Source organism: Channa argus, chromosome 5 (genome assembly GCF_033026475.1).
Source record: "Channa argus isolate prfri chromosome 5, Channa argus male v1.0, whole genome shotgun sequence".
Classification (NCBI taxonomy): Eukaryota; Metazoa; Chordata; class Actinopteri; order Anabantiformes; family Channidae; genus Channa; species Channa argus.
In genome coordinates this window covers 6571819-6583899 of record NC_090201.1, presented here as the reverse complement: position 1 = coordinate 6583899, position 12081 = coordinate 6571819, and the positions used below count along the sequence as shown (strand labels likewise).

Sequence of the window (12081 nt, the reverse complement as noted above, 5' to 3'; positions counted from 1 at the left end):
AACAAAGGACCAGAACTGGTGAGAGTAAAACAGTTGAGAGTGGATGTTATATAGAAACACAGTGGTGATAATAAGTACTTCATGTACATTTCTTTAAAGCTAACAAACACAAGAAGTGATTGAATCTGCAAAGTCGACCATTTTATAGCCACACAGAAGGAACAAGATTGAATTTGTGGTGGCTTTTTGTAGCAAAGAAAGATCCAGGTTTCCCCTTAAGACAAAGCGAGGAAGGCCTGGAAGTATGGGGGTGCAGATCCCAAAGGTCTGGTGTATCAGCGCTGGGTTTTGAGTTAGATACAGGCAGTTGAAGAAGTGGGCTTGGAGGGAGGTGTTACAGGAGAATCTGAAGACAAGCAGTGTTGTGGATGAGTTGCACAGAAGCTGGAGGTAAATGGCCGCTTATATAGCGCTTCTATCCAAAGCACTTTACACTGTTGCTTCTCAGTCACACAAACACACCAATGAGCAACTTGGGATCTAGTTTTTTTGACACATAGCCGGGACTGGGGATCAAACCACTGACCCTGTGGTCCGTGGCCAACTAGAGATACGGCTGGCCCTGTAGCTCAGGAAGTACTTAAAGGAAATACTTATAAAGGCTGGTTTACATAGGAACTGCTGAAACCCAGAAAGTGCAGATTATAAAAACTTGAATTGCATCCCCAGTTTTATAGAAGAAATAGGAAGAACAGTTTTTTTTATGTTTAGCTAAGATAACACAGTTGATCTGTGAGAGATGATGGATGTCAAATTACCTCTTTGTCTCGATGCCACAAAGATCAACTTCATGGTAGCAACTCAATTTATAGTTGCTCACTTGTGTGGCCAGAAAATTCATTTTCATCACACATTCTTACCCCACCTGTTCTTCATTTTGGCTCCAATTCAGAAAGTATAACCCTTTATGATACCTGGGCGCAGCTTTGAACTGGCTGTATGAATGCTTCTAATCCGTAAGAACCATTAGTCTACCTGACACCTTAATCTGCCACAAAAGAAACACAAGTGCTAAGAATATACAGTCTCCAATGCCAACGGCAGAGCAAAGACAAAGCCAGTCGGAGTCCTCAACCCGTTTATCCAGTCTCAACTAATGCCCTGCTTTCACAGGTGAGAAAAGACACCAAATCCCACAGGAAGTCTTAATTATGCCACCTAGAAAAGAGGACCAAACCATGAAGCTTGGCAGGTGTGAAAGCTACCCAGTCGCACTCTAAGATGAACCCGGTCGCCTCCATGGTTCAACCAATGTGTTAAGTCTGGGAACGCTACATCATTATCTGTTAGCAGTTTCCTGAGCAAAGAGGTGCAGTAACAAAAGCTGTCGACTGACAGTTTCTCCACATCATTGAACATTTTTATAAAGTTTAATCACACCTGACAGGGCTCTCACAGTGTGACTGACACGGTCCCTGGTTAAAGAAAATCCCTGCTCGGGTGGCTTCTGTGATTACAGGAAAGAAACAAGTGCTGTCCTTTGACTTGGTTTGAAATACGCCATTATTTACAGTTTCAACATGATTGACCATATTTAGCATAGGCATTGAAAGACATAATCGCATCAGCTCAAATCTGTTTGTAACAGCTCTAAATCTGTACTTTATAGCTAGAATTGTAGTTCCATAAATAAAAACAAATTGAAGGGAGATGCTTCACCAGGGGGGAGAAAGCGATTCACATTTATCAGGCTGGTATTTTCAAGTCTAGTGAGGAAGGGTTTAGGGGGAGGGGGTAACAAATGCAACACCATGCCCTTGAAAGACAAGATGGACAGACAACACTGGGTCCTCAGTCTTTCTGTGAGATGATCTCAGTCTCACATGAGACCAGGCACTGACAGAGCACGTAACCTGACTCAGGAGGCTGTGACACAGGTGAAACCCTGACCAAAGAGGGATCACTGTGCTCTCAACACAACGTATCCCTCTTGCTAAAAGAAAGCAACATTGCCATGCCAGGAATCCCAAACACCTTGGTCCCTGTGCGTTTACTACCATTCCCATGTCAGGGGAAGAGAAATGAGTCGGAGAGGGAAGACAGACCGAACTGCAGCAGGAACCTGAGCATTCAGAGATGGGTTAGACTATATTTAGATGCCACTCTGTCACCTTCTGTTTCCCCTGGCCGCAACAATCCCCTGGAGATGAAGAGCCTTGTTACCTCCTAACACTTCTGCACCTGCGCGCACACACACACACACACACACATTACACATACAGGAACCATTGGCCAGATGTTTAAGAAAGACAATCTGAACACTGATACCATTTTCTCTTCTATCAAACATTAGGACCACCCAAGCAGCCTGCGATACACTTTTACAACCCTGCAGTCCTATGGCATGAGAATCAAGCAGAGCAAGGTGCCAAGTTGCTATACTGTATTCTATAACACTCAAACACAATGACTTGATTCATCTGCCATCACAAAGAGAGGTCTGTGTGTGTTTAACAACCATGGGAAGAAGAGAATAAAACAGATATTCCAGGAGCTGCAGCATCAGTGCTGGGTGGGAGGTGCAGGCAGCACTAATGGTTGGCTCACACAGCTAGGAGGTGACACTGTGACCGCGATTTTATTTGCATTAGGAAACTGGCACCATCAAAGATACACGCATATACACACACGGAGGATTTCAGCTGGATTAAGGGGCAAATGTGTTGAAAGGTGCCAACATGCTCATCTTTTCTAAGAACTATCACACGTCTGTCCCACACATATTTGACAGGGAGAGAGGTGAAAATAGGAACAATACTGTCTTCTGATACACAGCATCAACTGATTTTATTGTTTGCAGGCGTTTAACTGCAAAGATTCCTGGAGCTTATATTGTGCCACATTTAAGTGCCTGTAATCATGCAGTATTTAGATCTAACATAGATTTCAATTATTGATGTGTGTAAAATAGAGCTGCAACAATTTCACTGATGGAGGTGAAGTTACTTGTCGAGCAGAAATGCCAAGTTTTTACTTGTAATGACTTAAAATATGCATAAATAATATACAAAACCTCTATACTGACTAATCTCCGTGCCAACAAACAAAGAGAGCAGGCTTGCTTTCAAAGCAATAACTACTGAATTTATAGGGGCCCATGCATAAAAAACACATTAAAATACAATCCACACCAACTTATTAAATTCCACTGGTGTTTTAAATGTGACCAAGCCTGATATAAAATGTGTCATTATTTTTGTTTCCTCTGCAGCTGTCACCTTTACTGCATTCCAATAAAAACAATAGGTACAGCAACTGGTCCAGAAATAAAATGTAATCATGGTCCTATCAGTCAACCAGCAAATAGGGGCCATAGCTGGTGGCAGCTAATCGATCCGAGGTCGATCAGTCTGAGGCTATTGGACGTATACACCATTTAACGATTACCTCTGATTTGATAATCACCCATGCCTGGAGTTTGAGAGTCTTCGGCCGGCCTGCTGTCACATTCCATTCTTGCTCGATTGCTGTATGATTGTGATTAAACTGCAAGGCAGAGCACCATGGCAGCTGAAAATATACAACTAACTGTGTGCTCAGTTTTCGGCTTGATTAAGGAATGATAATGCAATTTAAGGTGGACCGTATCCCACTCTTGCATGAAGTCAGTATTTAAATCATCACTTATTGTTTTTCAACACAGACAGAGCTATTGGCACATTATGTTACAAAGGGTTTGACATTTTCTGAAACAACGCAAAATAATTAAAGGCACATTTTACATTGCTTTAAAAATAATGTATATGTTACTCCCAGATCTCACACCCCAGCCTCATTTTGCTTTAACCTCTGCACCTATCAAACTTGCGAGTCAAAAAACGTCTTAGTTTCAACCAGGACCAAACAATTTCTCTTGACAGTTGCATTACAGCAGAGTGCAAGTCATGCCAGCCCAAGCTGCGTATACCACCGTCACCACCCTGAGACTGTGTTCAATGGTTAACCACAGTGCTACAAATGACTGCTGTCTGCCTGCTAAGGGAGAAGAGTTTTTCCACTAAATATAACCTGGCTTAGCTGCTGTGGAGACCAGTTGAGGTCTGGGGCATGGCCAAAGCAATAGTGGGTTTCAATGGTTTGTCAGTCACTACTTTGCTGCCATGGGGATATATGAACTCAGCCCTCACAAACAGCAATTAGAGATCACAGGCAAACATCAGCGCTGGAACCAGACTACTGGGCAAGTGGTTTTGTGGCTCCTACATGCGGTCTAACTATACAGCAATCTTACAGTTATGGTGAACGTGTGCAAAAACGGTTGAGGTATCCCGCAAATTACACCCGCAGGAAGAAACAGAAAGAGGCCATGATGACGGCCTCGTGCTAATACTCAAGACATGTTGCATTAGCTTCACAGCGCAGAAAAACGTGCTCGGACACAATTTTGCGAAAGAAAACACATTATAGTAACTCAAACAGTCAATATTGAGCACACTCAGCGCCAGCCTCAAAAACGCATGCTGTCATGGCCAATCAGGTCAGTGATAAGAGCAACAGCTAATTCTGACCACTAATGTACACCACTGCTGGGCAAAGAAAGTGACCACTGGAATGCATTTTGTGAACAACAGTAGAAAGCGTTTAAACATTCACTAGTATAAGTGACAGGGCGGCAGTAAAATGGCAAGCCCAGAGATGAACTGATAGCAAACTGTTGAATTATCAAAGCAACCGCCTCACTCTATAAATCCACTTTTAAGCTACTTTCTAGCTCCCATTTTCAGATCCTTGGGTGTTATTCCCAGACACTGCTGCTTAACAAGGGCCCACACACACCAGAATGCCTGGCATTTAACCCCAAAAGAGAGTTTCTAACCCTGTGCTCCGCCACCCACTCACACTAACACACTCACCGACACGTTCGCTCACACCCTAAATAGACTAAAAGACTGAGCTGATGGATAAAAATAGGAGCCTGCTGTTAGCTGTTCACACGAGGGAATGCAGATGAGAAATATTTGGAATAATGTAGAGCTGCCTCATTTTACTGCCACCTGCGCTGGCAGCGGTGAGTGTGTGTATTGTGGCAAATTTGACCCACATTCTGGTGGCCTTGTGTGCACTTGGGGAGGGGGGGTAGGTGTGCTGTAATCCTTGTGATGTTATGGCATTTAAAGGACACTTCCTTCATCTACAGACACACTATAATTCCTTTACCGCAGTTGTCAGAGCAGCCATTTCAAATTTCATTAACACCGCCAGGGAAAAGGTGAGAGGTGCACTGTGACAGTTCTCGCATGTTCACAAGACACAGTCCCACCCTCAGCTACAGATTACATCTGCACGGATTGTCAAAGGGAAAATTCGCCATCATGAAAGATTCTTGACCCTGTGCCTGTGTTTATTCTGAACCAGATTCAACCTTCTATCTGTTCATCTAAATGGACAGAGGCGAGCTCTTGTTTGAAGACTTCTAAAATATCAGTAACGTTGCCATGTTCCATGTAAACAATAGCACATGGACTGTAGCAAAATGATGCTTTGTGCTCGATTTACGTTTGGTAAGTCACGGCACAGAAGATGAGACACGAGTTCATGTGTGGTATAAAGCCTGAAATAGCAGAAGCATAAGCATGGATTTAGATTTGGATCTACTTAATGCATGAACTCAAATATGTCAATAGAGGGGACGTGGGCCAGAAGTAGTAATGATACGCTCCTCACAAAACACGGCAGAGGGAAAGTTCCCCACAGTGATTTGTTCATTCAGAAAATGTTTATGTTTCTGTACTTCACCAACTGAACAATTGCACATATAAATCAGTTGATCTCTTCATGGATTTTAACTACAAAGCCACTTAGGAGGCTCACACAGAGAAGTTGTTCTCTCTCAGTCCTTTCACATGTTAATTCAGTAGTTCATTGCTTCATAAAAGTGGCAGATTTACCTGTGGTAGACTCAAATACATCTACACTTCCATATCCAAAGAAGAGTCACTGTCAAATTAAATGTTAAATAAAATGACAAATGGAAGCCTGTGAGTGTTACATTGGCCAGGTTGCCATTCAAATTTAGGCCAGAATTTGACTTAGTTTCACCTCCACTACAGTTATAAGCTTAGTTTTTTAGTCACATGGTTTTTGCATGTCATCATTAATTCCCTAAGTCGTGCCGGCTGCATCTTGAAATACCTTCAAGAACCTCACAAATGATTCTGTTCTCAAATTGAACTATCAAATATATGTACTTCACCAATTTCCAACTTGCTCTCTATGGCTTTAGTTTAGGGTGTAAATGTACATTAATGCTTTTAAACTTCCCTCTGACTTCCCTATAGGAAATTAATATTTCTCTTGTTCTAGCTGAAAAACTCCTCGAGATGACATCACCTGGAGGAGTTTTTCATCATTAGTTTCATCATTAGGAGTTCGGATGATGTCATCTGGGGGAGCAGGTTTACCGTGATTACAAACTCCATAGTGTCAGCAACAAGATAACATAGTCTGAACTAAAGGTTCCTCCAAGTGATGTCATCTGGAGGCATTTTTCAGCTACATGTAGAGAGATATTTTGATATAGGGAAGTCGGAGGACAGTTTAATAGCATTTATGTACATGTAATACCCAAACTAGAACAAAAAGAAGCAATCACTGAAGGCGCCTTTTAACGTCATTCTTTTAACGCCTGCCCACAGTCTTCTTGCATTTCAATGTGTGTTAACTAAAACTAGCTGATTCTCAGCAGTTCCAGGTAAACATGATTCCACTCTTGAGGGCTGCTGGCGACAGCAGTCTTGATTCAGCTAACCTTAAAAAGTTAACTGATTATCTATGGCATATTTGCTTTGCTCCTTCTCCTCATTCTGCAAAACATTCTGACGTTGATTACAATGGTTTATACTCACTGGCTCAGGCTGCCCTTACTCCTCAGCTTACAAGAGCAGTAGAAGATAAATAAGTGCATCCTGCCTCGGTTTATCCTTTAGACTTTACAAACTCTAATTCTATTAAAATGCGTATGAGTAGATACAACTTACACCCTCTTTCAATGTCACATCATGTGTTCTCCCAATCATAAAAGCTGTCCACATTACATGAGGCCAAACCAAAGCAATTAGGCCCCATGATTTATTCTATAGCTGCTTTACTAGAGAAGTGAGGGCCTCCCAGATGCAGGTCATGGTTCCTAACCTCGCTCCTCGGCTACTGAGTTAATCAGTTAGGAACATGTGTTCAGTTCAGCAGCGAGAGAGACGTTCAGTTTTATAGCAGCAGTTTGAGTTTCCTTCACACTGTGACACGCTGCCATAATGATCAATAATTATAAACAGGGAACTGATAATTAAAGCCTTCTTTTCTTTAGACTCGCTTGAAAACCCTGCATATTGCTTGCACTCGTCGCCTTGCTGTGTTCCATTAAAGGTGCTGCTCGGAGGCAAACTCCTTTCCCAAACAGCTCAAGCAAAAACTTAAAACACCACGATGCATCAGGGGAAGTGCAGCCAGCTTGCCAAGGTAAGGACTACATGGGCCTCTCAAAAAGCAATTAAGGGAGAGAGAGTCATAATATTGAGCAAAGAGGGGGTGCATTCCTCTGAGAGAGGCAGCAGCAGTAGACTGTGAAATTCATATTGACTCGAGACGCAAACACACACAGGTAAGCAGGAGAGTTGAGCGTTTTCCACCCTGCTTGTCAGCCAAAGAATAGTGCCTGTAGTCTGCTGCTTTTAAATATACTTCGAGCGAGTTCAGCCATCCAAAGATCTGCCTATACAAAAGCACATCTGCTCATAGAAAAGCCTATGGAGTAAAAAATCTACACGGTTCTCTAAAAACAACAGGGCCTTTGTGTAATGACTTGACTGAAATGATATTTGAAAAAATTAAGAAATTGCTGAGCTTTGGATGTGCACTCACTGATGTGTTAAATCCGACTTGATTAAAGCAGGAAAACGACTTGAATGATGAACTGTGCCAGTCCACTTAATTAAGTCAACTTGTAGTAGGCAGCGCTGGGAAATGGAAAGCAAAGCAAACATGGGGCGCTGTTGCTGCCGCCCGCTCCTTCAGCTTTCCTGTGGATGCTAATCAAAGGGCTGATCTCCAAGCAGGACAGGCCTGAGGGACGTCGCTCTGCTTGGCTGATCCTGGCAATTTGCTCTTGATAATACCCCCTCTCTCCCTCTGTGTCTGTGTGTGCACCCCTCAGAACCCAGCAACCCATCTCACCTAATCTGTATGGCTGTGGAAACGCACAAACACAGCCTCCTAAAGTACACGTCTGCCTCACTAGGGAATATTCACATAATGGCCATGGAGTTATTACATGCTGCTTATGATCCCGTTTCTCTTTGTGGCTCCAATTTAGGGATTCCATAATAAAGATGATTGAAGATGAAGATGCTGCATTCGAATAACTAAAACAATAATCATGTATATTGAAAAACATAGTCAACTGCTCACTTGTTTGAGTTTTTTTTTAATTGTAAAGTGTGGGCATCTGGAAGCATCTTGCGATTATTACATTGCCTGGAGGTCTGAGGAGGGGACAGCAAATGAGAACTGCATGATTTGTTTGAGGTTTTCTCTGTGGGGTAACATGAGAGTATGGTGATGCTTCCTCTGCAGGAACCTTCCGCATTTCATTAAACCCACAATCGCTCCAATTACAAAGCTGTCATAAAATGAGCAAACACATTGCAGAGCTTAGAAAACCAAGTAGAGACCAAAAGGCATTGGACACCAAAAAAAAAGGAGAAGCAGTTGAGGAGAGGAGAGTGGAGGATGAGAGCCTGGTACCTACCTTTGAAGGAGATGAAGACACGAGGCGCGGCCAGTGGGTCATTGCTCACTGGGTTTCCAAGACCAAAGCTGGACAGTGCCAGAAGGGTGTGGACCGTCCACAGACCGTCCAGCAGCATGGTCAACCAATCTCCAGCAGTTTTATTTTGGTGTTACCAAAAATTATCTGCAGGGATAAAAAGAAATGTAAGAAAAGAACATTTTTCTACCCAACACTGCAGAGAAGGAAAAAAAAAAAATCTGCCACTATAGGCCTGTTTTTGTTTATTAATTTATGTGACATGTCAAATGAATGACTCCCCATGGTCCCATCCCTGAGACTCTTGGCAATGCAGCACTGAGGTGTGGAGATTACACCCAGATCTTTAGGAGCTTTACAAAACTGATGAGTCCTAATGGAGAGGAGCCTGGTTTTTAAAGTTAGAAATTATGTTTGTTTTCAAGAGTGAGACAAAATGATCACGCTGACTGTAGTGAGAGGAGCTTTTCATCTTCTGCTCTCCAGGCACCCGAAACACATTCCTAATCCATGACACCATATGTGTGCTGCTGCTCTGTAATTACAGCTTCACCTAATACCAGGTTATGCCATGTCCTTACACTTACTAGAGCAAACAAGAGATATGATTTGTGTGAAATTTAAAATATTACATTAACCTCATGCTTTAGAGGTGGTGAATGATGTTGAACGCTAACAGTTTAACAGGTCTCACAAACAATGGAGCGGTGGGCGCCAATAAAGTCTCCAGTTAATAAATAACAGACACCAGGAAGCAGCTACAATGATCCACGCATGGATAATAGATCATTTGAAATGCTTTTCCAACAGGTCACCTCTTGCCCTTGATCATCCTCAATCAAATCCACTCTTAGTCATTTTCATAATGCTGTCAAACTTTTTCTTACTTCTCACAGCAGAATTCAGACCTCACTGACTGAACTCGCATAGTGGGACCAGCATAGCAAGCTAATTCTAAGTTCTAAGTTTCTGCTTCTAACACTGGACTTTTGAACTGGGTCTCCATGTCCAATGCAATTTCTGAGATGTTAAAGGAGCCAGAGAGTCCTCAGACTGCGTGGCCGGGGTGGATTTATGAGCATATAAGCAGCTGTTTAAACCTCGGTTGTTTACTGACAATTTGTTAAGCATCCAGCTGTTTGTTCTGAGACAGAGGCCAAGTCCTTCACACAAGCAGATGAAATCAAACAAAGCACAACTGACACTGAGGATTATCAAAATTACATTATAGAATAAAGCTAAATATATCCACTCCAGCAAATTTCTTGTCTTGAAATGAATGCATGTGGGTTCGTGGAGCATTACAAGCATTCCAGTCTGTCACAATGGTCCAAATAGATTAAAAAGACATGTTTCATCCACTGATGCTCAGCTTCTTCATTGTTTATGTCTGCAAGTTATTAACTGCCACATGTTGAACAAATGCAACCATCAAAACCTACATAAAATCAAAGACAAGGGGCCAATAAGCAATAAGTCAGTGAGAGCTCCACAAAGTTGCAACATAAACTGCTTCTTGATTCCGGCTGGTTTATTCAGTTGACAATAAACAATCTGATCTTATTTATCACAGAAAAAAAACAATCTCACAATAACAGTTACAATTTCAAAACCCAATTCCTGAGCAGGAAGGATAAAAATCATAATGAAACTTAATGGATGTATATTATGACTGTTCTTCCTCTATGACGACTACAAAAATGCATTCATACATTTTCAGTGTTGCTGAAACAGTAGATAGACTGCGATGTGTGTAACAGACTGGCAGCCTTGGCCACACATGGACGACAGAACTGTAAACAGTCTGGTGTGGTATTAGAGCGCACGGTAAACTGAACCACAATTAAATAAATAGTGAGAATTATTCAGGCAAGTTGTTATCAACCGGAAATTAAAATTATGATTTGATTTTTATGACTAGATGTTAAAATAGGAGGGGAAAAAAAGCGCGCAGATACAGGCAGAGTGAAAATGGTGAAGCTGGTTAGATAGAAACTGAGCAGAAAACAGCATTACAGGCAGCCTTACCTATATCGTTACAGCTTTTCGAATACAACTTCAGCTCCAACCTTGTCAGTCATTGAGCAAACCAATTCCAACAGATCGCTCACTCTCGCCCCTAAGTTGAAATCAATAGGGAAAATAAAAATAAATACATAAAAATCCCGGTGCTGCTTCTGGACAGTCCCCGTTCAGGAGAGCAGTCTGTACCTGTGCGCACTGCGCGGTTATTGGCCCCGGAGTTGTCAGCGCACACTGACAGAATTGCAGGTATAAAAAAAAAATCAAAAATTAAAAGAGCAAGTATTTTTCTAGTTTAATGTTGGGCGAGGAGATGCTGTCGCTGCACGACCACAATTACCATGTCGTGGGGGCAAAAAAAGCGGTGTGAAACAAAGTCCCGGTGGCGTAGCGACGTCCAGGCGCGCAGCGTGTGCTCCTCAGGAAAGTTGGGCGCTCCTGACTGGAGGGAGGCAGGGCGCTAGCAGGTGGATGCAGGGCCCCATTTGCCTTAAACACACCCACAGGGCGGGCAGCGCGGAGCCGAGCCGCCCATCAGCCTGCCGAGGGGAATCATGATTTACTACCGCTTTATACCCCAGTAAGCTGCCAGAGAAGCCGGCAGGATAACAGAAGGAGAACAACTCTGCCGACTTTTATTACTCAAGTTTCATTCCTGTCGCGGTTTTTATGTATTTGTTAGGCTTCCTGATCTTTGTTACACACATGGAAACGTGGCATGACAATTATTAATTGATGTACTTTGTATATTAGTTATAAATCTCATGGACTCGTGTTAGAATTTCTTTATGTAATTAAAAATACTTGCGTTTTTCTAACTTTGTAAACCACAATTTGTGCAAATCTAACATTGGTTATTAATAATCAAGTCTATATATAAGTGGCCAAACAATCCACCTGATTAAAGAAAGTTTTCACAACCTGGCAACCCAAAACTTTTTATATTAATGTCTTATAACGATTGACTCAACCTTTGTCAGAAAGTGATTATTTAAGTCACAGCTACAAGTTAAAGTTATAATCCACCAGTTAAACAAGTGTTAACAATGAGATGCAAAATCAATCCACTCTGCTCAGCCCTCCAGCTCCTTGGTCTGCTACCTCTGCAGGACTCTGCCCAGGGCTTCAGGTAGTGGCATATTGTTCATTTACAATAAATGCAAATGTTCCAAAACAATCTTAGCAAAAAATAATTTCAGTTCTCTGATTGGTCAAAAAAAGTGAGCCTCCCTCAGAAACCTTTAGGAACAAAAATCTCTGCATTAATGAGGGTTTTGACAGTCTATAAAATTATTAAT

General features: G+C 42.1%; 1 protein-coding gene across 5 annotated transcripts in view; it reads right to left on the bottom strand.

The window, feature by feature from the left end:
- The window catches only part of sema3fb (sema domain, immunoglobulin domain (Ig), short basic domain, secreted, (semaphorin) 3Fb), a 58154-nt gene extending 46911 nt beyond the window's left edge, over positions 1 to 11243 (bottom strand). For 3 of the 5 annotated variants that reach the window (XM_067505096.1, XM_067505095.1, XM_067505098.1), the window contains exons 1-2: positions 10790 to 11242; positions 8744 to 8908 (exon numbers count right to left, since the gene is read on the bottom strand). In XM_067505096.1, coding sequence (XP_067361197.1) covers positions 8744 to 8861 — 118 coding nt within the window. In that variant the 5' untranslated portion in view covers positions 8862 to 8908; positions 10790 to 11242. Of the gene's footprint in view, positions 1 to 8743; positions 8909 to 10789 lie in introns of all 5 variants that reach the window. The other 2 variants (XM_067505094.1, XM_067505097.1) reach the window with 1 other exon arrangement.
- Between the last annotated feature and the right edge of the window lie 838 nt (positions 11244 to 12081).